Source organism: Lissotriton vulgaris, chromosome 1_2 (genome assembly GCF_964263255.1).
Source record: "Lissotriton vulgaris chromosome 1_2, aLisVul1.2, whole genome shotgun sequence".
Lineage (NCBI taxonomy): Eukaryota > Metazoa > Chordata > Amphibia > Caudata > Salamandridae > Lissotriton > Lissotriton vulgaris.
Genome location: NC_141686.1, coordinates 143188438 through 143216182, shown reverse-complemented (window position 1 = coordinate 143216182; position 27745 = coordinate 143188438). Strand labels below are relative to the sequence as shown.

The 27745-nt window shown below is 45.4% G+C and overlaps 1 protein-coding gene across 1 annotated transcript in view; it reads right to left on the bottom strand.

Annotated features, from left to right (window-relative positions):
• Positions 1-27745, bottom strand: part of LOC147734705 (solute carrier family 23 member 1-like) — a 322680-nt gene that overhangs the window by 23991 nt on the left and 270944 nt on the right. Inside the window, exons 9-10 of the mRNA XM_086952992.1 lie at positions 18729-18893; positions 5902-6010 (exon numbers count right to left, since the gene is read on the bottom strand). Of these exons, the coding sequence (XP_086809118.1) occupies positions 5902-6010; positions 18729-18893 (274 nt within the window). The remainder of the gene's footprint in view (positions 1-5901; positions 6011-18728; positions 18894-27745) is intronic.

Below are 27745 nucleotides of genomic sequence, written 5' to 3'. Positions count from 1 at the left end.
AAAGTGTTTCTGTATTATGAAAGCTCTAATGTGTCCCTTAAAGATTCCAGCAAAGTCCAGACACATACTAACTGAAACACACCAACCATTAGTAACCTGTTAAATTTACCAAACAACTCTTTCAAGGTTTGATCAATCCAAAAAATCCTCCTTTGGCGCAGCAAATATAGTGCAACACTTAAACAATTTGAACCCCAACAACTTTGCTTCACTGCAACACAGAGATTGCAAAACAACCCACTTGCTGCTGCATCAAGCACATCAACTACTGCAACAGCATTTTCAGCAAACAGTCCATACTCACATATTGGTCTTCAATTTGGTAAACTTAAATTTCGATGCATTTATTGCAAATAACATTTGTGTTACTTGAAACAGTCTATCAACCTCATCAAAAACAACAAACAGAAGCGTCACTGTCCTTAACATTAGTTATTAGACATTTATCAAACTTTTTTGTTGTAAAAACTACCCCGTCCAAAGGCAGTGGAAAATTTGCACACTTGCTGCCTTTCTTGATTGGAGTTATGAGTTATTCCAAAATTAATTCAAATTAAAAATGCAGACCCTTTATTCAGCCTAATTTTATCGCCCAGGCTTGATAATATGGACCAGAGTGCGTAGTGTACAGCAGCTTCTCTGTAAAATCTACAATTACCTCCGAGCAGTGACAACAGATAGGTTACAACAGTCTGACAAACAGATTCACAACCTTATTACGCCACTTTTGAGTCACTTTTAACATGGGTTAAGTGACGCAAGGAGCTTGTAAATCTACATCTGACTTTTCAAGAAAAATCTCAACTCCAGACTCTGCGACACAGTTTTAATGTTGTTTTCTCTCTCACTCTCTGTGAAATCATTTCTCTTTCTCTCTTACACTTATAGACACTGTCTGCTTGGACGTGTAGAAGAATTGGTGAAAAGAAGTTGTGAATCCCACTGGCTGAAGTGTTTGGCCTCAGGGTTTATACAACGGTAAGCACAGAGGCCTAGATCTACAAAGCCTTCATAGCAATGCATTAGAAATAAGTCGGCATAGCCATATTTACAATCCCGTTATGCCACTTTTGCGTCAGTAACGCAGTAGACACTTCCATATAGACACCACTTGAACGCAGCACTATAACAAGTGAAATGAACCAGGTACACAGCACTCGTAAAACTGTAGTGTTACCTTTATTTGTGAAAGGAGAGAGTGCCTAGTGTACAGCAGCTTCTCTGTAAAATCTATAATTACCTCCGAGCAGTGACAACAGATAGGTTACAACAGTCTGACAAACAGATCCACAACCTTATTAGGCCACTTTTGAGTCACTTTTAACATGGGTAAAGTCAAGTGACGCAAGGAGCTTGTAAATCTACGTCTGACTTTTCAAGAAAAAAACTCAACTCCAGACTCTGCGACACAGTTTTAATGTTGTTTTCTCTCTCCTTCTCTCTCTCACTCTCTGTGACATCATTTCTCTTTCTCTCTTAAACTTATAGACACTGCTGTCTGCTTGGACGTGTAGAACAATTGCTGAAAAGAAGTTGTGAATTCAACTGGCCGAAGTGTTTGTCCACAGTGTTTATACAACGGTAAGCAAAGCAGCCTACATATACAATGCCTTCATAGCAATGAATTTGAAATAAGTTGGCATATTTAAAATCCCGTTATGCCACTTTTGCGTCAGTATCGCAGTAGGCACTTCCGTATAGACACCACTTGAACGAGGCACTATAACAAGTGAAATGTACCAGGTACACTGCACTCGTAAAACTGTAGTGTTACCTTTATTTGTGAAAGGAGAGAGGGCCATATTATCAAGCCTGGGCGATAAAATTATCGCCACTTTATCGGCAGGAAACTGCAGCTAAAGTGGCGATAATGGGCTTGATAATATGCTCTATGGAATTCCAATCGTAGGTCATGTTAGATGTGAAGGACATCTAACATGAGCTTCGATTGGAATTCCATATAGCATATTATCAAGCCCATTATCGCCACTTTAGCGGCAGTTTCCTGCCGATAAAGTGGCGATAATTTTATTGCCCAGGCTTGATAATATGGCCCAGAGTGCGTAGTGTACAGCAGCTTCTCTGTAAAATCTATAATTACCTCCGAGCAGTGACAACAGATAGGTTACAACAGTCTGACAAACAGATCCACAACCTTATTACGCCACTTTTGAGTCACTTTTAACATGGGTAAAGTGACGCAAGGAGCTTGTAAATCTACGTCTGACTTTTCAAGACAAAATCTCAACTCCAGACTCTGCGACACAGTTTTAATGTTGTTTTCTCTCTCTTTCTTTCTCTCACTCTCTGTGACATCATTTTTTTTCTTTCTTTCTTAAACTTATAGTCACAGCTGTCTACTTAGACGTGTAGAAGAATAGTTGAAAATAAGTTGCGAATTCAACTGCCTGAAGTGTTTGGCTGCAAGACTTATACAACGGTAAGCACAGAGGCCTAGATTTACAAAGCCTTCATAGCAATGCATTAGAAATAAGTTGGTATAATGGGCGTCAGTAACGCAGTAGGCACTTCCATATAGACACCACTTGAACACGGCACTATAACAAAACTGAAATGTACGAGGGACACTGCACATGTAAAACCGTAGAGTTACCAAAACTTGTAATGCTTCAGCATATTTACTCACATCTACATAAGTCTAAACTCTAATTTTCTTTTTTGTTTTGCAGATTACCTATCGTATATCTTTTGGAGTCCATTTAACAATTTGTTTATAATATTGTTTGTTGTTAGTTATTTTTCTAGTTCCTTTAAAAATAGTTATAATTCAGTTTCGTTTACATTTATTGTTTTAATAAAAGTTAATAAAAAAAACTACATACTTTTATTTTGTGGGGGAGGGGTATGACGGTCCACAATAAAAATAATGTTGAAATACTATAGTAAGATATTCAAGACTAGGATTGAAAACTACTGAGTTCTAAGTAACAGAAATAATAAAAATAACTGTGAAAAACTACTAAAATGGCGATGGACGGAGTACGTAATCAATGTTTGGCGCCTCGGCACTACGTTTCAAATAAATACAGAAAAAATATGATTATTATTATATTACAAAAGTACAGCAGCGGATGACACACATGACCCGGGAAAAGAAAGCGACAAATATACTACTTGAAATAAAGAAAGGTTTGCTTGTTGAACTTGAAGAAAAAGAAAAAAACGTGGGCTTCGAAACGAGGCTGCGCATGCGTAGAGAGTACAACTGCTACACAAAAAAAAAGGAAAGTTTGACATACTATCATAGAAATGAAGGGGCATATTTTCAACAAAAGGCGATACATTATTGCCGCTTTTATCGGCAGGAAACTGCTGATAAAGCGGCGATAATGGGCTTGATAATAGGCTCTTGTGAATTCCCATAGCAGCCCATGTTCTGATGTTAACCTGGGCTGCTATGGGAATTCACAAGGGCATATTATCAAGCCCATGATCGCTGCTTTATCGGCAGTTTCCTGCCGATAAAAGCGGCAATAAAGTATCGCCTTTTGTTGATAATATGACCCATTGCTCTTTTTTTGACCAGTAAACTTAGGTGCATAGTATCAAGCACCGGTGTTAAAATTATCGCAGTTTTATCGGCAGGAAACTGCCGATAAAACGGCGATGATGAGCTTGATAATACAGCCTTGTTATTTCCCATAGAAGCCCATGTTAACACAAGAACATAGGCTTCTATGGGAATTAACAAGGACATATTATCAATCCCACCCTCCCAACATTAACAAAAAACCCCAGACAATGCAGGTACCCTGAGCTGGAAGGTCATTTTACATATTACTACCCCAGAAAGGTGGCGTTCCCCGCGACGTGTACAGGGAGAGAGAGGGGGAGAGCTAAAAACATATTTTTTTTTTAAAAAAAGACCCGAGGGGTGCCGCTCCCCGAGACTGCGGGGAGTAGGACTGTACCCCCCCCCCGCATACTTCAGAATAAATCCAGACGAGTGCTGTTCCCCAGAGCTCAGGGCACCTTACAAGCCCCCATTATGCAAAAAAATTACCCCCATAATTTGCCCCCCGGGACCTAATTAATAAAATGGACTTTTTCTTTTCCACTGCGTACAAGTACTGCACGAGTACCCCGCCATTTTGTATTTAAAAAAAAAAAAATTGAGCCTAAAAATCCATGTACCACCCCCTGACCAAGACTATAGGGTCAGAATGTTTCTACCCTGCCCCCTTTTCTTATTTATCAACTTTGTTTTACTGTTTTCTTGTGACTCGGCTCTCCCGACAAACAAGATGGCTGCCAACACTTCCTGGTTTGGAGTATTGACAGCCAATCAGCATGCAGCTCCTGCTCGTAATTGTACATATTTCCGTACACCGTGATTTTTCTTTTTTAAAAATAAAATACAAATAGAGCCTAAACATCAATGTACGACCCCCTGAGCAAGCCTAGAGGGTCAGAATGTTTCTAGCCTGCCCCCTTCCCTTATTTCTCAACTTTGTTTTACTGTTTTCTTGTTACTCAGTTCTAGTGACGAACAAGATGGCTGCCAACACTTCCTGGTTTCGAGTGTTGACATACAGTTCACAGCCAATCAGCATGCAGCTCGCGCTCGTAATTGAACAGATCTCCATCCGCATGTAGAACTCCGTCTCTAGATATCGCTATGATTGTACTTCTAATTTTCTCAGAAACTACTGAACGGATTTACACCATTTAACAAAAAGCATAATCTACGAACCGAACTCTACCTCTCTGCCAAATTTGGTGTAATTCCGTTTAGCCGTTCGGGCTGTAGCCCTGGCTAAATGTCCCTATGGAAAATTGCATGGGGAAAACACGTTTTGGGGCCCCCTTTTTTTCTTAGCCCCCACTTGACAAATCACCCCCAAACTTTCAGGGACGGAGCGTTACCAAGCAGGCCATTTCCTTGGAGAAATTCACGAAGATTCGTCCACCGGCGCCAAGGTTATTCCAAATAGAATGTTGTGGATTTCCTATGGAAAGGAGGTCCAAACTATAACTACCTTCTGGCAACCGCCAGTAGGTAATATATATTTATATATATATAGCACAGTAAATCGCACTTGATAGTCGAAAAACACTGTTTACTGGCTCATCGACAAGTCCGGACTTGGAACCTAAAGCAGCCCTGACAATTGTGTAGATCCAGCCCCATGAGGGAGGAAGGGAGGAAGCACTGTTGCTTTTTCTACTGGGGGTCGATATTGCCGAACTGGCCCCCATCCTTCCAGCCTACCGAGGAAACGCCTGAGGCCCTCTACGGTTACTCCAGCCCTGTTCATCAATGGCATATTTCACAGATGGAAACAATTCTCCAAATGGTCATAAGATAAGGCAAGGTTTGGCTCTATTATTTTCTCAAGTTTGTTTTGTCAAAGTACAAATATACCCGTGTGGTGACTGTTGCAATGTATAAAACATTTAAGAAGTAAAAAAAAATCAACAGGGGGAAATTTCAAAGGTGTATCTCTCAATCTATTTTACTCTCTCATTTAATGCTGCTGTGTTTGTCGTGGATGCTGTATTGGTAACATATCTCAATAGGTGTCCATACACCTGATTGCAACTTTTACATTAAAGTTCACAGTCATTTCAGCATCCTATTTTTAAAAGGTCAATAAAAGCAGATAAACTGCACTCGCAAGAAACAACAAATATTAAGCGATAATTCAGTCTGTGGTGTTAGTTACACAAGGTATCATTGTTAGAAGGAGAAACATACAATTCATACTCTTTTTCATCAGCACTATTTCATTGTTATTAGCGAAAAAATAAAGTCATTTTTAAGTGTTACGTTAACATATTACCTAAAACCAACAGACAGAATTAGATATTATCGTTAATATTAATATTAGAATTAGTATTATTATTATGTTCCATTAAGATATGGACTTTTATGCTCACCAGTCTCCATGATCCGGGCATTTTGGTTGACCCAGTTGGGAACAGTAAGACCAGTAAAAAGGGAAAATCCAACTATAAATATATTCCTTGAAGAATTCATATCTGCAAACTGGGGGCAAAAATATTTTCATTAAAACACCAAACACTTCTTCCCACACCGAGGTCTGTAGTAGGCATAGAGGGACATAGACCTGCTAACAAACATTGGTCTTCAAACCTTTTAAAATTGACAAACTCGTACAACAGTGCAAAAAATACACAGACACAAACGTGCATACGTAGATGTTTTACATATCTTCACATACAATAAGAGTGGTGTCTCTGTTCCTCGTTGGGAACCCGGGGTTGGACCTACCCCGCTCCGCTGCTTCCAGGAAGGTCCTTTGAGGAACAGAGACACCATTCTTTGGGTGTACATTTTCTCCGCTGCACTTGATGAGGCCATATCTTGTACTTTTAGAGGTTGCCTCACTACGCTAGTAGACAGGTTACTAGTGCAAACCTGTGGTAGGTAGCAAGCACCTTTCCACACATTTGTAGATAGTTTTCCATATTTATTTGTAAATTTTTTCACGGTCCTGAAGAATCGTCATTGATCATTGCATGACATTTCTAGGGTGAGAAACATGTCGACCATCTGGGAGTAGAGTATGCAATTGGTCGCATTAAGAACCAAATACGCTACCCCTCCCTTATTATTTTAATCAGGCAGGGTCCCTCACAGAATAAAGTCTTTAACACCTTGGCTGCTAAGGCAATTTTCAGCCTGTGCTGGAAATTGCTATTTTGCTTTATTCATGACGAGCTCAGCTCGTCATCAGCACAGCTGCACTGTGCCTCATGACGAGCTGAGCTCGTCATGAGCAGGGAAGGGGTTAAGAGGATTCCCTTACCTCTTTTAACACCACTAGACACATCTACATCTAACTAGGCCCCTCACACCCACTGCACCCTGACGGCAAGGAACAAAGGATCTCCGATAAAGAGCCCCTTTAAGGGTGCCCGTCAGGCATTGCAGCGCCGGCCCGCCGAGGAGCAGGCTAAAATGATGAAGCATGACACCTAGCTTGCTGGGTGTGTGAAAGCCCTACTTCCAAAAGGAGGATTTCCCTTCCTTGGCCTCCTGTTACACACTGCCCGACTTCACTAGCTATGGCACTTTAATGGTGATCACCACATCACCTAGAAACTTCGTACCCTCTCTTTGTAAAAAAATCCTCATCTAACCACCATCAGGGACCCCTCCACCAGCTGATCCACTTTTTAGCATAAATTTAGCCAATGTGATTACTCCTTTACTACTAAAATATATTAATTTTCCTGTTTTAGTAGACTGTAACATGCATGTCGATAATCTCTCATGTAAAACTGCTGAAAGGTTGATGAGATAATTACCAATTTTAATCTAGTTCAAAAGCTTAGGGGCTCTACACACTTGTTGGCCATACTTTAGACATTAACCTCTCTAATTTGCCCTCACTTATTTTGGAAAAAACTTCCCCTTTAGCCTGATCTGACCACTATATTATTCCCTTCCACTTTAAGCCACCAATCCCTCATATGTATTACATAAAGGGTACGAGAGGGTGATATCCTTGCTAATAAAGTTGGACAGCACTCGTCATGCCTGAAGTTGGAATCTTAAAACACTAGCAATTCAAATAGTATTCCCTTGCGTTACTTGATTTTATTTAACTTCATGAAGCCCTCAGACTTGTTCAATGGACCCTGGTCTGGATGACATAATTTTTTTGGTGCTACTATGACATATCCTTGGTGGTAATAAAAGATAGTGCTTTGGGCAAACACCATTTACCATCGTAACATGAAAGTAAATTTGTCTGTGTAATAATATGTGACAACACAATGTGTGTTGTATTGCATTTTGTTGAGCTTATAATACTTTTTGTTGTTGTGTTGCATTCTGTTTTGATTATTTTGTTATGTTGTTCCCTATAATGTTATTTTTATTGTATTATTATGCTGTGTCCCATAATTACGTTATAGCTGACAAAAATGCTGCTACATTTCTAGCTAATAGAAGCACTTTTCTTTAAAGTTCCAGTGAGAAACAACCATTTACAACTCCCTGATGTGTTAAAATACACCTGCCCTTCAAGTATTCAAGCTACCTAACTGCCTACAACATAACTTAAAAGAGCACTTACAGTGCTCACTTTATATTATACGCCCACTTTGTTTGCCCTAAGACACCCCAGACAACTCTCAAACACCTGTGGTCCACCAGTGGCACCCTAGACAAAGTCTTAGAAATCTTAAATTTTCCCTGAAAGATATTAAGGCCATTGGACCATTAGATACCTTAGTTAGCCCTCAAACCAAATTACAACACCACAGCTAGTCATTATATACCATTAGATGTCACTCAGAAATGCTCAGTTTACTTTCAGAAACTGTCAGCACATATTCAGATTCCCATCAGGCATGTTGCTTCACTTACACTGCACTGTTCTTAACACTCCCACAGCTAGCCCTTAGAGATCCTGGCTGTGCTTTCAGACACCTGTGGCTGGCTGTCAACAGACTCTTGCTTCATCCTCAGAAACCCTCAGCCAGGCCTCATCTCATGTTCATACACAATCAGCTGCCCTTCGGAGAGTGTTATGCACCCTCAGGTCTGTCTCCAACTAGTCAAACAACTCCTCGTATTCAGTGACTTGGGGGTGGGGGCAAATTGCAATCACCCAGGCATGGTCCCAGCTACTCCCTTGATATGATGCCTACAATATAACTACAGCATGCTTTTGAACATGGCTGAGGTTCCTTGCTATCTTTAGATCTCAGTAGAGGTCTGAAATATTAGCGCAATGTGCATATCAAGATAGAATTCAATTCTGTGGTAGAACGTAGTATGCATGCATGTATGTATGGGCAATTAAAATGAAAAAGCATGAATCTAGTAAGACAGCAATACTGCACAATAGCAGTACAATGTAAGTGAGTGCTGCAGAGCGAGACTGAGGTACACTGACCCTGCGAGGGCCTCAGCACTTAACATGTAGTACTGCTGTAACGAGGGCATGAGGTGCACTGATAAAGCCATATTTGAGTTCCAGAGATTGAATATTGGCGGGTTCTGATTGTGCTGCAATGAGGTGCACTTGAAGAGCTGTATTTAGGTGTCAGCATTTGATTGTTACTGTGAAATTGTTTCGATCTCAGTAGTGGCATAACAAGGGTTCAGCCTTCTAGTCTGGATGTAGGTAAAAAAAAGCTTACAAAAAATGGTAACAGTCAGACAGAATTCAAAATGCTAAATGTACAAATAAAGAATTTTATAAAATTCCCACCGAATTTCGTAAACCATAATGCATAGAAGGAATTCGTCCCAAAACTCAAGCATTCACGGACAAACTGACAAATCAGTTTACAACCAAAGCAGACACATTTGACTCCTATTTAAAAGAAAGGAAAGCCACCGGCTCAAACTCCTTTCCAAACAAACCCTCCAAGAGTAGGCTGACCCAGTCTATGCATTCCTTCAAACAAAATATATAAATCTGGTCAAAGCAAGCAGGCCTGGTGGCATCTATTCTGACTCGTGTCAACTACAAACCTTTAATAACATTCTTCTAACTACCTCTGCTGCCACACCAGTAAGAAGAATCATCAATCATTCCTTAACTACGGGAGTCTTTCCAGAAGACCTAGAAAAGGCATACTTGCACCCATTATCAATGAAAACTAGCCTGGACCCACTTGACTCCGACAACTACAGACCAACTGAAAATGAACCTTTCCTAGGCAACCTGACAGAAAGAGAAGCATTCGCCCAGATATCACAATTCATTGAAGATAACTCCATACTTTCAGACTTTCAAACAGGATTCCGGTGAGGAAGCGGCATAGAATGTGCCCTCATAGTTATCTGGGACGACCTTAAGAATACAGTAGATATAGAACATGGTACCAGCACCACTTCTCTTGGACCTCTCAGTTGCCTTTGACACAGTTGACTATGATAATCTAATACAAAGACTCTACAAAGCCGGTATAGAAAGTACTCCTCTCGACTGGATCGCATCCTACCTTCAAAACAGAACAAATGTAATCCTTTCTCCCCCTTTCTCATCCAAACCGTACTTCACAAAAGCAGGAGTCCCTCACGGCTTCATCATCTCACCCATGCTTTTCAACATCTACATGAAGTCATTACCAGCAATGATCAATGAATTTCACCTCACATGCTACAATTATGTAGATGACACACCAATATTCCATGAACTGGAAAGCCCACAGACACTGGAAAATAACACATTTTCAGTTGCCTCAGAGTTGTTGGTCAGCGGATGACATTGAGCCATCTCAAATTGAATGCTTCCAAAACAGAAATACTCACATGTGGCAGTTGGAAAAATTATGACCCACTCACCGTCTGGCATGACGATCTGGGACGACCTCCTAAAGTACCTAAGGGAGTAAGAAATCTAGGAATCACTATGGACTCCAACCTGCAAAAGTTGACAAGCTCAAGCTTCATTACTATGAAAACTCTGCGACGTATTTTCCCCCACTTGGGATTTCCGCACAATGTCCTGGCTACAATCTCTCTTGTACTGTCTAAACTTGGTTACGCTAATGGCCTCTACCAAGGATCATCTTTATCAACTATGAAAAGACTAGAAAGGATTCAGTACTATGCTGCCACACTCCTCCTACATATAAAGCCTCAAGCTCACATCTCCCCTGCCTTGAGAGCCCTACTTTGATTACTGGTTGCCAGATGATCCAAATTCAAGCTGTTTTGTATCAACGACAAAGCAGTACATGGAACAGGACCACTTTTCACCAGGAGTAAAATCACCAAACACATCGACAAAGGAACCTCCACTCCAGATTGGCAACTCGCCTCAAAATCCCACTATACAAGAAAAAAAACATAGGTGGCACATCCTTCTCTGTTCAAGTTGGCAAACTATGGAACTCATTTCCATCAAACATAAGATTCACAGATAACGATTTTATCTTCAGAAGACTGCTCAAGAGTTGTCTCTTCCCTATATACCACCATACTCAAACATAAATGTAAAGCATATCCTTGTGTATATAAGTATTTATTTTGAATATATATATATATATAAATATATATATATATATATATATAGATATATATATATATATATATATATATATATATATATATGTGTATTCCTTTGTACAATTGTGTATAATATTTATGTTTATAAATATATAGATATTCCTTAAGTCTGCTTAACAAATGTACATATTAATTATGGGTATATTATTCTATGGTTAACATGTATATAGGTCACTGCATAGTTTTCATATAAGTTCACAATATGTAAATTTTATCCAACTATTTATCTCCAATTGCTTCACTTATGAATTATTGAAAGAAAAAACAATTTTTTAGCTTAAAGTATAGCAACATTCGAAAGTCTTAGTTTATTCAATACAAATTAAATCCTGATATAGTACCTTCCTTATATATAATAAATAAATATATATATATATATATATATGTATATATATATACATATATATATATGTATATATATATATACATATATATATAAATCTTCCATGTAAATATGTATCGCTGCATTTATTACTTTGATCCTACTCTAAAAAAAAACATTTGGAACCTCTCCAATGCACTACCCTATGCCTCCCTTCCGCTCATCTTGCGTCCCCTGTCACCACTACCCTTTCCGTTTATTACCTTAACACCAGGTCACCAGGTCAGCAGTAAAGCACTGCCATTAACTTTTTGTGTTATTAGACCTGCACAAACCAGACCTACTATTTCTCACTGAGACTTGGTTCTCTGACCACTCCCTCCCCTCTTTGTTAGCTACCCTTCCCGTCACATACTACGCTCTGCGCACTGACCGTCCTTCCGGCAAATCAGGAGGCGGCGTCGCATTGATTGCTCATAGAGAGTTCTCTTTTCAGTCCTTAACCTTTTCCTCCATTGGCTCTGCCGACTTTTTAGTTGTGCGCTCAGCGTCTTTTGGAGTCCCACTTACCTGCCTGCTCATGTACCGTCCCCCAAGCCCTCTCAACTCTTTCTCCCCGGGTTCCAAGATCTAGTGGCCACCCTTGCGGTCAACAACTCCTCCATATTGGTGTTAGGAGACTTTAACTTCTGGCCCTCCGACCCTGCAGAATGCCCTACTTCAAAAGAATTCTCAGAAACCCTTCGTTCCCTCAACTTCGACTCCCACGTTCACTCTCCCTCTCATAATCAGGGTCATATCCTTGATCAGATTTGGTCCCTCAACTGCCCGATAGCCTCCCTGTCTATCTCCCCTTGCACCTGGTCTGATCACTTTCTGATTTCCTTCTCCCTACACCTTAACCCAGTCACTAAGCCTCTCCTTCCCAGAAACACCTGGGCGCGCTCTTGGAGCAAGGTGGATGTGGCCGCTCTATTTGTCACACTCTCCGCATCTAGCCCAGACCTAGACGGACTGTCATCTTCCGCCCAAGCTGACTCTATAAATTCCTGGCTCCTATCGGCTTGCGACTCTGTCGCTCCCCTCAGGCGGGTGTCTTCCAGACGTTCGAATGACGCTAATCGCTGGTTTAATGAAGAACTCAAAACCCTAAAACTCTCAGTACGTCATGCTGAGCGGGCCTGGAGGCGTGACTACTCCCCAAACCTTAAAACCCAGTACTCCGTTCTCCTATCCCAGTATAAAAAAGCAATTCTGGCCACTAAGACCGCCTTTTTCTCCTCAAAAATTTTAGCCACTGAAAATCAGCCCAGGGAAATCTTTTCTATAGTACACGATCTGGCCTACTCTGACAGAACCACCCTCAAACCTTCTCCTTCCCAGGATCTTTGCGACTCCCTTAATACCTACTTTCTAGATAAAATCTCTAATATCAAAGCAAACATCCCTCCTCCCCCCCCTACTTTTGTCGACCCCCAGTGTCCGTTAGGCGAGGCTCGCCTCGTATCCCTCCCCCTTTGACAGAGGAGGCCTTTCTTACCCTCCTCTCGACGGTCAAATCAGGCTCACCCCTGGATCCCTGTCCCCCTCACATACTCAGATATATCTACTCCACCTGTGTGCAGCCCCCTCTCAAACTTCTCAACAGCTCACTGTCTCAGGGCATTGTTATCCAACCCCTAAAAACAGCCACCATCTTGCCCATCCTCAAGAAACCTGGAGCCGACCCCACCACCCCTGTCAACTACCACCCTATTTCATTATTGCCCTTCCTAGGGAAGGTACTAGAGCGCCATGTCACCCGTACGCTTAGCACCTTTGTGGAGGCGAGCGGGGTTTTAGCCCCCCGGCAGGCGGGGTTCCGCCCCGCACACTCCACGGAGTCAGTGGTGCTATCGGTCCTTGACAACCTCAGAGAGGGTATGGACACCAACCATCCCCAGGCCCTGGTCCTCCTCGACCTCTCCGCCGCCTTTGACACGGTTGAACATTCCATCTTACTTTCTCGTGTCAGGGCGGCGGGGATCGGAGGTTCGGCCCTGGTCTGGCTGTCCTCCTTCCTGAGGGACCGCATCCATGCAGTACGCCTGGGCGACTTCTCGGTGGACTTCCGGAAAGTCCCATGCGGGGTCCAACAGGGTTCCTCCCTTTCTCCCCTTTTATTTAATTTGTACATCGCCCCTCTTATTTTCGCCCTCCACCAAATGGAAGTCACCGTTCTTAACTATGCGGATGACCTGCAGCTTATTTTCACCCTGTCCCCATCCCCAGAGTCCATGGTGAATTTTCATTCCACCATGATCTTCATCCGGGACTGGATGAATTACAACCACCTAAAGTTAAATCCAGATAAGACCGAGTTGGTTCTGACAGGTGGTTGCTCCAGGCCCTGGACCTCTCTCTTCTGGCCCCCCTCACTAGGTCCCCCTCCATCCCCTTCCTCCTCTGTAAAAACGTTAGGGACCAAACTAAATAACCAACTCACCCTGCACTCCCAGGTCAGTTCGGTGGTGTCCTCTTCTTTCCTATCACTTCGCACCATCCACAAAGTTTCCCGATCTCTGCCCTTAAACTCATCGTCCTAGCGATGGTGGTCTCCCGCTTGTACTATGGAAATGCCCTATATTGCGGTATGCCCGCCTATAGCATGCGACGTTTACAGCTGGTTCAAAACCAGGCGGCCCCCCTGGTCTACAACATGGCCAAATTCCATCATGCTACGCCTCTCCTAAAGTCCCTGCACTGGCTCCCTATTCGAGAACGAGTCCAGTTTAAGATGGGATGTATCACCTTTCAAGCCCAGGCTGGCACAGCTCCCGCCTTTATCTCTGCGGAAATCAAGGCATATGCCCCCGCCAAGGAACTTCGCTCATCTTCCCAACACCAAAATCTGGAGCTCCCTCAGATAGCTGCCCGCCCCACATCCTAAAAGAGTGTTTCCTGACCCACCCTGCTCCTGCCCTTACTATTTTGAACAAATCCTTGACACTTGGCCTAGTCCCCACAGCTTTTAAAGAAGCCATAGTCATCCCGCTCCTAAAAAAACCGGGGGCAGACCCTGCCTGCAAGGCCAACTTTCGGCTGATCTCACTGCTGCCCTATTTGGCAAAAGTACTTGAGGCACATGTGGCCAAATGTTTATCTAATTTCCTTGAGGGATCCTCCTGCTTCGACCCTCATCAGGCAGGCTTTCGGCCTGCTCATTCTACCGAAGCAGTAGTCACGACAGTTCTGGACACCCTGCGAGACTGTGCTGACAGACACTCTCCGCAAGCCCTGGTGCTCTTGGACCTCTCGGCCGCCTTTGACACGGTCGACCACAACATCTTGGTCGACCGTGTCGAACAAGCCGGCGTCAGGGAACTAGCAGCCGACTGGCTGAGATCCTTCCTGACTGACCGTAATCAAACTCTGCGTCTAGGTGACTTAATGGGCACCAAACAGGCCATCAGCTGCGGAGTGCCACAGGGCTCCTCCCTGTCTCCTCACCTATTTAATCTGTACATCCTCCCTCTGATCCAGACCTTAAGAGATAATCAGGTGAGAGTCTTCAACTACGCAGACGATTTACAGCTGCTATTCACCATCGATAACACCGAAGACTCCATACGGCACTTCCAGTCCACCATGAGGTTCATCAAAACTTGGATGGACCAGAATCAGCTCAAATTAAATCCGGGCAAAACGGAACTAGTCCTGACTGGCGATAGCAGCAAGCACTGGGGCCCGCACTATTGGCCTTCTGAACTAGGCCAAGCCCCAACACCTTCCCTGTCAGCTAAAACACTAGGAGTCACCGTGGATCGGGACTTATCTCTAAAAACTCAAGTTGGTCAAGTGGTCTCCAAGTGTTTCTTCCAACTGAAGAAAATTCGGAAGGTACGTCGCCTGCTCACACCCGAGGCACTCACCCAGGTGGTGATGGCTACTGTATTATCCCATCTGGATTACGCTAACTCCATCTATCTAGGTCTTCCCAACTACCTAGTTAAGCGACTCCAGATGGCACAGAACCACGCCGCAAGGTTAATTCTGAACCAACCCAGGCGCCAGGCAGCCACCCCCCTTCTCAGGAAACTACACTGGCTCCCGGTGGCCCAACGATGTGCCTTCAAAACTGGCTGCATAATTTTCAAGTCCTTATACTGTAAAAGCCCTCTATTCATCAACAATCTGATTTCCAAATACACCCCGTCCCGCAACCTACGCTCACGCCATCAGAACCTCCTGCAGTCGCCTACCTTCAACTTAAAGCGTGCAGGAGGTCGTAGGTTTGCCACCCTCGCTCCCTGCTTGTGGAACTCTCTCCCGATGGAGTCCCGGAATTGTCAAGACCTCCTCTCTTTCCGGAAAGCCTTGAAGACCTGGCTTTTCAGACAAGCATTTTCATAACTCTCTCCCCTCTATGTTCATGTTATCACTGATCAAAGCGCCAAGCAACCAATCGGTGATAGTGCGCTCTAAAAGTACTTTAATAACATAACATAACATAACATAACATAACCTGTTGGCAGTCCCACGCTTCAGACGTAAAAAGTGGGGGGGCACGAAATTCTCCACACTTGCCCCCGCCTTTTGGAATTCTCTGCCTGTCCACCTCAGATCTTCCACTCAATACTCCCACTTCCGAAAGGCCCTAAAAACCTTTCTTTTTTCACAAGCCTTCCCTTCATAATCCACCCCTTCTCATCTTCCCCGACTTCCCTACCCTCTAGGGCTCAGTACCTCATTTTTTTTTTTTAAATATATCTTTTATTAGGTGCAAAGGAGAAGTAAAAAAAAACAAGCATATGCCATACAGAGTCTCGATGAATGGAGATTCAATAGTCAAAGAAATGCATACATAGATCATAGATTAGATCGCAAAGTATATCACAACAGTTCGCTGAGAAAGTCAACGTTTAAGCAGTGCGTGATCATGCTGTCTTAGTTATTGTATCCTGCCAGTTAAGCAACTTCAATAAAAGCGTAACGGGGAAGGGGTATCAAACTTGGGGTCGTGCGGTGTGCGGTGCAACAGTTGGCGGGGTCTATGGAAGGGGGGGGGGCGAGGAGAGAGGGGGGAGGGCCCGGTAGTAGTGCTTCAGCAGATTCGTGTCTGTTCTTGCATGTTCGGGAGCTATGCTGGCGATGCGGGAGGGTGGCAGCAATCCTGGCGTGTCTGCGGGGCCGGGGGGGAGAAGAAGAGGGGGTGTCTAGGGGTCAGGTGTATGGGCATTATGTCTGTCGTCTGCGGCGCCTGGAGCGTGGTGGCCATCACTATGTTCCCCATCCGGGGGTGTCTGTCTCTCTGGAGTCTCTGGTGTCTGGGGTCCATTGTGGAAGGAGCGGATCATGTCGTCCCAGAGTGCCGCTATGGGGTATTTACGCAATCCCGCCGTCTCCTCATTATGTAATGATATGCTTTCCGCTTTCGCCCAGTTATCTAGCGAAGCGCGCCAGTGTTCCGCCGCTGGTGGTGCCGCCCGTTTCCAATGCTTCGTGATGAGTCTTTTGGCCGTGATGAGGCCAAGATCCCAGAAGCGGGAAGGTACCTTGTTTAGTTTGGTACTGGGAAGAGGCCCAGTAGGCACGCCTCCCACGAGAATGGGATCGGCATCGCCGTGCATCGCTTCAGTAGCGTTAGTATCGATTGCCAGTATGCCTGAAGCTGGGGACATTGCCACAGCATGTGGAGGAGGTCTGCTCCCTCCGTGTCACATCTCGGGCATTTGGCTCCCGTGCCCGGGAAATACGAGTTTATCTTGTCCGGGGATAGATATGCGCGGTGTAGGACATAAAGCTGGATCTGTTTGAAGCGTGCATTACGGGGAATATTGCGGGGGCCTGAGAGTATCACTGCCCACTCCTTGTCCGTCCATGCCTTCCCTCTGTCCACCGCCCATTTGTCCCGGAGAGGTTGCAACGTGCTTTGAGTGTGCGAGAGTAGCGCCTGTGTCAGCCAGTGCACCACATGCGTCCCGTTGCCCATCACGTGCATGCACTGAACTAGCTGGTGTGTGGGCGGTTCGTCAACGATGTTCCCCCATTTCTGCGTGAGTGTCCGCAGTATTGAGGCATGTTGTAGGAATTGTCCCGCGGGCAGTCCCGTGTCAGCAGTCAGTGCCTCGAAGGAAAGTAAAGCGCCATCCGCGTACAAATCTGCCATTGTTTCTATGCCTGCGCGTGTCCACTGTACTAGTGCCGCCTCTGTCACGACTGGCGTGGCCTTGGGGGTACCCAGGAGTGGCAACGCTGGCGCGTATGGTATGGTGGTTCTAGTGAGGCGTAAGCATCTGTCGTAACATTTCGTGGCCACAGCTACATGTAGTTGCGAGTGTTTCCTAGGGCTCGTCAGTGGGTGGAATAGGGTATGTATCTGCAGTGGGGAAAGGATGTCTGTGGCCGTAGCCGTGTCCTCGAGGTTCCTGCCTGAAATCCAGGCCACCGCCCATTGTACCTGTGCTGCTAGATAATAGAGCTCTAGGTTCGGGACCGCCATGCCGCCTTCAGTGACCGGGTTGTAGAGTTTCGTCAGTGCTACTCTTGGCCTGCCTGTGTTCCAAATCAGATCTCTGAGCATGGACTCCAGCTCCCTGAATACACGGACAGGGATATAGAGTGGGAGGTTGGCAAAGTAATACAGGAGTCTGGGGAGTATTATCATTTTCGTTAAGGTCACCCTGCTTGGCACATTGATGGGAAGAGTTTTCCAGAAGGCGACCTGTGTTCGAACAGACGTTTAGGGCTCAGTACCTCATAGCGCCATGAAACCGCCAGGTGTACGTGCGCTCAATACATGTTTTAAACTCAAACTCAAATCAAACCTCACCCTATACCTCTCTCAATATATCCTCTAACTCCACTCTGTGACTTATCCCAAACCTCATACTACTATGATCTCCAAAATAACCTTTTCTAGACTCTTCCCTCCTCTATCTCTAATTGTGTCACCTTAAAGTAACCTGATTTTGCTATTCAGGTCTTCCAAACAACCCTTTCTAAACCCTTCCATCATGTATCCCTTCTTAAACTCATCCGATACCTCATTTTTCTCCCTAATCCACTTCTAGAGGCACATCCCCCTCCATCTCTCCTTTACTCCTCCCAAACCTCCTCCTACTACTAGGAGGGTAGGGCTTGCTATGCCCTACCCTCTTCTATCCCTCAGTTATCATTTTCAATCCAACTAACAGACTCACATGTCCACCGCTCAAATTAATTTATATTTTCTTATACTAATTCACCACTAATCCTTTTTTGGGTCCGAAGTAGCATGCTACTCACAGCAAAGTGCTTTGATGCCTCGTCAGGTTAGTAAGAACTATGTAAATACAATTACAATTTAAGACATTCACAGAAGCACACACATGCAAAGGCACTTAAAATTTCACAAAATAATGAAACCTGTAAGGTGGAAAGTCCAACTCCAGTGAGGACCCCGAACATCACAATGAAAAGTCCTCCAATCACAGGTGACGGAAGAGTGGAAAACACAGCTCCAATCTTACTAATAACACCTACAAGAATCGCCAGAATTCCTGCAACGATTAGAACTATTCGGCTTCCCACCTGGAAAATACAAGAATTAAAGAAGAGTTAACAGGACAAGAAAGGAGGTTGTAAATGTTCAGTAACAGCAACAATAGGACCCTGATCAAACCAAGATGGATAACATGCTGAAAACGATGTCTATTGCAGTATATGTACCAGGTTATTAGTGACATTTAGTTTTGCTCAAATTGTTATCACAACTTTAAACAAGCATTTGCAATGCAATAGGTCTCGCATGTACACGAGTTTATGCTATTGGCATTGTAAATGAGAATGCCTTTTATTTATGTTTTTAAAATGAAAACAAAAATAAAAGGCATTGTCATTTACAATATCAATAGCTCAAACTTGCGTAAATGTGAGACCTATTGCATTGCAAATGCGAGACCTTTTTTGTAAGCACTAGGCTACTGGCAGGCAGAAAACCGGGCCCAACATACCCGAGGAATTTAAATCCACTGTGGAAAAGAACAGTAGACAGGCTGACACACACTGATTGATTTACAGTCCACTTGCTTAATATGCCCATGACCAGAATAGCATTCCCACTGTCAACACTCAGGTCAGCAGCAAAACAGTTTGCAAAACTTCAGAGAGGCCATTTAGACTGTTCTATAGATATCAAAGGCAGTGTGCACCTTGACAGTTATCTTGAACCATCTGTCAAAGAATGTGCGACAATCAGGCGAATGTCTACAAGTGGAACAATTCACCTTGCCTGCATCAATAATTCTACACTTACACCTGAGCAACTCGATAAATTCTGGTCAACAACATCGAACAAGATGAACTTGGAGATGTTAACTTGCAAAAACATTGCTGATGCTTCAGTGAACACTAAATTTCAAAGTATTGAAAGTGGAGGGATTTTCAATGAGGAGTTGGTGCCTGCAGAGATACATTCAAAAGGTATGGGCATATTTTTGCCAACAGCAAATCGGAGGGAGCTGACGTTTGTGTCCTGCCACATGTTGAGTGATCTGTTTGAAATGATTCCAATTGAGTCATTGTACTGTGGAATAACATTGATATTATTGTGCTACTTAGATTCGGTGCGATGTTCATAAGTCAAGGATTGGCAGATTTATGGATACGTTATGGAACAAGTGAGAAAAGACTTAATCATGCTTTGTATTGTATACAAGAAACGAGATGCGCAGTGTACTTATCAAGGCATATATTCTTAAGGGTGAAGACACTGTGACAAAATTAGAACAAAACTTGGAGCTTTAGCTGCTGAAGCCTGTAGAGTTTCTAAAAGGATTTGATGAGACTTTAAAGATGTAGGAAAGTACCTTGTGCATGTGTGGAAAACAAGTTCTAACTGTCACACATCTGACGACCTTCGATACAGTGAGTTCAAGAGGTCAGTTCCGCTAAGTGACCTTCCACCAATGTAATATTCTGTGTGTGGACACATTAAAAGAGCGTTCTACTTGATCAGAAGTGTAAATGTTTTGGATCACGTATATGTAGAGAAAGATCAGTGAGAATTTGGTTGGGAAGATATCGATGGGGAGCTAAAACCCATGAAATTCCTAAGCCTCTACCCACAGAACCTTCACGTATTTGTACTTGCAAAACCTGTGCTACAAAAAGATGTCCCTGATAATATGCCCTTCTCAAATGTTCAACATTCCCCAAATGTACCACAAGCGATCGCTGAAACCAATAAAGTGAACTATCAAAATGTGTCTAAAACAGGAGTGATAAAAAAAATCAAATTCAGATTATAAACATTGTTTGGCGTATACATAAAAGGATTAAAAACCATTATTATTAGTTTAATTTCTATATCTGTTTTTTCTTCCTTTTTATAGCCGCCATTTTGGAAAATGGCAAAAGGTTGCTCCGAGGAGTTATTTTCTGTCTTTAGAAGACTACTTGACCCCCAAAACCTATGTTTTGACACTAAAATTAAGGATATAGGACCATATGTAGGTAGCCCAATACCGGTCTGTAAAAGCCGAAGTTACCGAATTTCAGCCGACCGATATTTAGGGTTTGAGATGTAGGAGGCAGGTTTAAGGATTCGGTAAATACTGATTCCTTATTTTAAGGAATCGGTAATTTCCGAATCCAAACAGCTATGTAGGAGGCACTCAAGTAAGTGCCTTCTTGCAATCAGGATTCGTTATTTACCACCAACTACAAGTTGGTTGTAAATATCGAAAACCTTTAAAAACGTAATTTTGTGCTTTTTTAAAAGTGCCATGTGGCAGACATACATGCAGGGCATGTATGTGTGCCACATATGCACACATGCACGATTCAGGGGTGAAACAGAGTGTCAATGTGACACCTTGCCACCCTTGAATATGTGCCCCTTATTACCGATTCGGTATTTACCGAATCTGTAATAGTCAAGTCAAGTCCAGTCAAAGAATTTATATAGCGCTCTACATACCCAGAGGGTCTCAAGGCGCTTGAGGAGGGGAGGGGAATTACTTGTCAAATATCCACGTTTTAAGTTGCTTTCTGAATGCTAGGTGATTCTGAGTAAGGCGAAGGTGAGTGGGAAGGGAGTTCCAGGTTTTAGCTGCCAGGTAGGAGAAGGATCTACCTCCCATGGTGGTTTTTTTGATGCGGGGTACAGTGGCAAGGGCTTGGTTGGATGATCGTAGCTGGCGGGAGGGGGGTAGAAGGACAGTCGTGTGTTGAGGCATTCTGGTCCGATTTCGTAGAGTGCTTTGTGTGCGTGGGTTAGGAGACGGAAGGTGATCCTCTTATTGACGGGTAGCCAGTGGAGGTTTTTCAGGTGACCAGAGATATGTTCTTTACGCGGGATGTCTAATATGAGCCTGGCTGAGGCGTTTTGGATTTGTTGGAGTTTTTTCTGGAGTTTAGCGGTAGTGCCGGCGTAGAGGGTGTTTCCGTAGTCCAGCCGGCTCGTGACCAGGGCGTGGGTGACCGTTTTCCTAGTTTCGGGGGGGATCCAACGAAATGTTTTTTTGAGCATGCGGAGAATGTTGAAGCAGGATGAAGAGACGGCGTTGACTTGTTTGTACATCGAAAGTGAGGAATCCAGGATGACGCCCAGGTTACGTGCGTGGTCTGTCGGGATGGGTGCTTTTCCAAGGGCTTCTGGCCACCAAGAATCGTCCCATGCAGAGGGGGAGGTACCTAAGATAAGGACTTCTGTTTTATCAGAGTTCAGTTTCAGACGGCTATCTTTCATCCATTCGGCAACTTCTTTCATTCCTTCGTGTAGGTTAGTTTTGGCGGTGTGAGGGTCATTGGTGAGTGATAGGATGAGTTGAGTGTCGTCCGCGTAGGAGATGATGTTGAGGTTGTGTTGGCGTGCGATGGTTGCGAGGGGGCTCATGTATACGTTGAAAAGGGTGGGGCTGAGTGAAGATCCTTGTGGGACGCCGCAGATGACTTCAGTGGCCTCTGAATTGAATGGTGGAAGGTGGACTCTCTGGGTTCTTCCGGTGAGGAACGAGGTGATCCATTCTAGTGCTTTTCCTTGAATTCCGATGTTTCTGAGGCGCTGTAGAAGGGTGTTATGGCAGACTGTGTCGAAGGCTGCGGAGAGGTCGAGGAGGATGAGGGCGACTGTGTCTCCATTGTCCAGTAGGGTTCGAATGTCATCTGTTGCTGCGATGAGGGCGGTTTCAGTGCTGTGTTTGGCTCGGAAGCCGGACTGTGAGGAGTCGAGGGAGTTGTTGGCTTCGAGGAAGGCGGCGAGCTGGTTGTTGACGGCTTTCTCGATGACTTTGGCCGGGAATGGAAGGAGCGAGATGGGACGGTAGTTTTTGAGTTCGGTGGGGTCCGCTGTGGGTTTTTTCAGAAGGGCGCTGAGTTCTGCGTGTTTCCAGCTTTCCGGGAAGGTGGCGGAGTTGAGGGAGCAGTTGATGACGTCTCTGAGGTGCGGTGCTATGATGGAGTCTGCTTTGTTGAAGATGTGGTGAGGGCATGGGTCTGTGGGGGATCCTGAGTGGATGGAGTTCATCAGGCGGATGGTGTCTTCAGTGGAGATTGGGTTCCAGTCATTAAGGATGTTCAAGGGGGGTGAGGGTCCAGCAGATGGTTGGGTGGGTTGGTCTCCGGGTTGGTTGTCGAAGCTGTTGTGGATGTCTGCAATTTTGTTGTGGAAGAATGAAGCTAGGGAGTCGCAGAGGGCTTGAGAGGGGGTGATGTCGTTGGAGTTGGCCGAGGGATTGGTGAATTCCTTGACGATGTTGAAAAGTTCCTTGCTGTTGTGGGCGTTGCTATCTAGTCGGTCCTTGAAGGCGGTTTGCTTGGCTTTTCGGATCAGTTGGTGGTGTGTGCGAGTGGCGTTTTTGAAGGCTTCCTTGGTGCTGGTGGTTGGGTCTTTTTTCCAGGCCTTCTCCAGGGAGCGGCAGAGTTTCTTGGATTTCTTAATATCATCGTTGAACCAGGAGGCTTTCTTGCTGCCAAGTTTGATGTGTCGTTTTTTCAGTGGTGCTAGGATGTCGGCGCTGTTGGATAACCATAGGGTTAGGTTGGTGGCGGCTTGGTCGGGGTTTGAGGAGTGGGCGGGGGGCTTTTGAAGAAGCGATGAGGAGATCTGGTCGATGGTGATTTTGTTCCAGTTTCTTTGTAGAGTTGGTTGGGGGTGGTTGTTGGGTTTGGGCTTGTTGTAGGAAAAGTGGACGCAGCTGTGGTCAGTCCAGAGGAGAGCCGTAGTGTGGCTGAAGGAGACATGGTTGCTGGAGGAGAAGATAGGGTCGAGTGTGTGACCTGCGATGTGGGTGGGGGAAGTGACCAGTTGTTTAAGTCCGAGGTTGGCGAGGTTGTCCAAAAGGGTGGTGGAGTTATGGTCGTTGTTCTTTTCAAGGTGAAAATTGAGGTCTCCCAGAAGGATGTAATCTTTGGATGGGAGGGCGTGTGGAGTGATGAAATCCGTGATGTCTTCACTAAATTGTGCGCGGGGTCCTGGAGGTCTGTAAAGGAGGGTGCCTCTGAGAGTGGTTTTGGGGTCGGTGTGGATCTGGAAGTGAAGGTGTTCAGAGTTGGCGAGATTGACGTCAGAGCTGGTTGAGATGTGGATGGATTTTTTGTGGACGATGGCGATTCCTCCTTCTGTGTGGCCGGTACGGTCTTTGCGTATGATCTTATAGTCTTCTGGGATGGCAATGGTGATGTCTGGGGCGGAAGAGGCGTTCATCCATGTTTCTGTTAGGAAGGCGACGTCCGGAGAGATGGTGTCTAGTAGATTCCAGAGGTCAATGGCGTGCCTGTGGACCGAACGGGTGTTGAGCAAGATGCATTGTAGGTTGTTGGGGTCGGGAGTCTGTGGGGTGATCGTGGCGGAGTTGTTGACGGTGCCGATGAATTTGCAGGAGTAGCATGAGAAAGGTCCATGGGCGTGTCCAGGAGCGGCTTGGACGCAGTTGGGGGAGCGGCCGGGTTAAGGGCTAGGAGGGTGGGGGCATCGTAGGTAATGCGGGAGGGCTGGGCAATGCGAGGGCCAGGGGGTATGGCGCTGGGCGCGGTCCAGGCGCGGACGGGCGTAGACGGGCTTACCTTTGGCGCACCTTCGGCGTGGCCGTAGCGCGTGGACGCTGCGCGTGGAGGCATTGGCCATAAATGGATGGTGGAGGGGGCGGAGCGTGGGAGGGTCAGCTGGGAGGCGGGGTCTAGGTGCAGGGAGGGTCTGGGACGGGCCAAGGGGTCAGAGCAAAATGGCTGCAGGGTAAACAAATGTACGGAGGTAAATTATCTCGAGCGCTACAAACCTCAGTGTGCACCGCAGTGAAAGCGCTAGTGGTGATAAGTGTATGCCAAGTAGCATTATCGAGCGCTGCACCCAGAGTTCCTGATTTCCAAAGTAAGTTGTTCAACAACACGAGCGCTGCACAGGCTGAACAGATAAACACAATGCTAATGATGTTAAACAGGCGCGTGGATCACGAGCGCTACACAAGGCTGATAAAAGAAATGAAACAGTGCGGCAAGTTAATTAGCAGTAATGAGAGCGCTGCAAGTTAATTAGCAGTAATGAGAGCGCTGCACAAAGCTGATACAAGAAATGAACAGTGCGGCGAGTTGATAAGTAGTAGCAGTAGGTTTAACAATACCAACAGGAGAGGGAGGTGAGGGGAGCAGCCATTTCTGCGCAGAGCAGGATGGCTACAGCTCTCCACGAGGGCAAGCGTAGGCTCTACCTCTGTGGGTGGGAGGGTCAGCTGGGAGGCGGGGTCTAGGTGCAGGGAGGGTCTGGAACGGGCCAAGGGGTCAGAGCAAAATGGCTGCAGGGTAAACAAATGTACGGAGGTACATTATCTCGAGCGCTACAAACCTCAGTGTGCACCGCAGTGAAAGCGCTAGTGGTGATAAGTGTATGCCAAGTAGCGTTATCGAGCGCTGCACCCAGAGTTCCTGATTTCCAAAGTAAGTTGTTCAACAACACGAGCGCTGCACAGGCTGAACAGATAAACACAATGCTAATGATGTTAAACAGGCGCGTGGATCACGAGCGCTACACAAGGCTGATAAAAGAAATGAAACAGTGCGGCAAGTTAATTAGCAGTAATGAGAGCGCTGCAATTAATTAGCAGTAATGAGAGCGCTGCACAAAGCTGATACAAGAAATTTAATTTTTTTTATTTTATGTAGTTTGTAGAGCGCACAGCTACCCCCGAAGGGGTGTCCCGGCGCTAGAACCTGAACCTCCAGAGGAGAGGAGAGGAGCATGAAGGGGAAGTAGCGTAGTAATCAGAGTCCAGAGAAGAGCCAAGTTTTGAGTCTGGCCCGAAAGATGGATTCGGAGGGACAGAATCTAAGATCGACTGGCAGCGCGTTCCATAGTTTTGCCGCAATGACACTGAACCCTCTGCCACCCATTCTGGATAGTCTGAAACGGGGAGAGATCAGAAGGCATAGGTCATTGGATCTCAGGGATCTGATGGAACGGGATATTGAAACACGTTTTTTCAAGTAGTTTGGTCCGCGATCGTTGATGGCTCGGTGAGTCAGAGTGAGGATCTTAAACTGGATACGGCTGGCCACAGGTAGCCAGTGCAGTTCCTTACGATATGCGGCAACTGATTGACGATAGGGAATATTGCCAATCAGTCTGGCCGCCGCATTCTGCACAATCTGCAGCCGGTCAATCAGGTATTGGGGAGCACCAGCATAGAGGCTATTAGCATAATCCAGGTGGGACGTGATGAGGGCATGGGTAACTGTACGGCGGGAGTCTAGAGGGAGATAGGGGAGTATTTTTCTAATCATGCGCAACTTCAGGAAGCAGGCAGAGGTCACTTTTTTAATCTGAGTCTTGCATGAAAGGGAGTCGTCAAACTGGAAACCCAGGTTGCGGGCCGAGTGGACGGGAGAGGGAGCGGGATCAAGTGCCGCGGGCCACCACCAGGAGGAGGGGATGGAGTTTTTCTGGTTAAAAAACAGCACCTCTGTTTTGTCTGCATTGAGTCTTAGATGGTTTTCAGACATCCAACCACTGATGTTGTTGAGGCACAGGCGGAAGTTAGAGAACGCGGAGTCAGAGTGGTCTCTGAAGGAAAACACTAGCTGGGTATCATCAGCATAGGAGACCACCCTGACTCCGTAGGACTCCACCACGCCGGCCAGTGGGGCAAGATAGATGTTAAAAAACAGAGGGCTGAGGGCGGAGCCTTGTGGCACACCGCAAGACAGGGGTTTTTCCTCCGATTTAAAAGGCCGCAGCAATACCCTCTGACTTCTTCCTGAGAGGAAGGACTCAATCCAGCTAAAGGCAGTGCCGCCAATGCCAGTCTGTTTTAGTCGGTCAAGGAGGATGGGATGAGAGACCGTATCGAATGCAGCGGACAGGTCGAGGAGGACTAGCATGGCCTCCTCGCCCCTGTCCACGCACTCCCGGATTGTCTCCGATACTTCCAGCAGAGCCGTCTCTGTGCTGTATCCCGCCCGAAATCCAGATTGTGAGTCGTGCAGTAGTGAGTTGCTTTCCAAGTACTCCGTGAGTTGCAACTGCACGGCTTTTTCCAAAACCTTTGCAGGTTTGGGGAGAAGGGAAATGGGGCGGTAGTTGGAGAAAACAGTGGGATCAGCATCTGCCTTTTTTAGAATGGGGATCACCAAGGCTTCCTTCCAAGTGGTAGGGAAAAAGCCATGGTGCAGGGAGGCATTCCAGATGGAGAGGAAAGAGTCGGCTAACGAGGGGGCCAGTTCACCCATGAGTTTGGCAGGGACAGGGTCAGAGGGTGCACCAGACTTGCAATGGATAAGTAGTCTGATGGCATCCTCCTGGGTGAGTTTATTAAAGGCAAGAAAGGACGGAAAGGCAGGGGGACCAGTGGACGGAGGCCGGGAGATTGGCCCTTTGGGGAAGGAAATGCATAGCTTGTTGATTTTTTCGAGGAAAAAATCCGAAAGTCCTTCGCACAGGGTCTGACTAGCTGAGTTCTGAGTGGTCCTGGCCGGAGGATTGATGAAATCTTTAACGATGGAGAACAGGGTTTTTGAAGAGTTTTTGGCCTTGGCAATTTGAAGCGAGAAATGATCTTTCATGGTGACTTTTTTATGTTTGCGAAATTTTTTCAGGGCAGCTTTGTAGGCAAGCTTAGCTTCGGGGGCGAGATCTAGTGGAGGCAATAATTTTCTGGGGAGCAATGTGATCAATAGCATTGATGAGGGCGGTATTAAGCCTGGCGATATTTGCGTCAATATCAGGGGATAGATGATCCGTCTGGAAGTGGAATACCGGGTCCAGGGTGGCGCATGTTACTTTGTGCCACTTCCTTCCCAGCTCTTTCCTGGGCGCAGGAGGGACAGATTTCCGGTCTAAGGCCAAAGAAAAGGGGATGAGATAGTGGTCGGACCACGTAAGGGGAAGGGAAGGGGAGACAGTGATAGTGGAAAAATTGGCGAAAATAAGATCTAAGGTGTGACCAGCCACA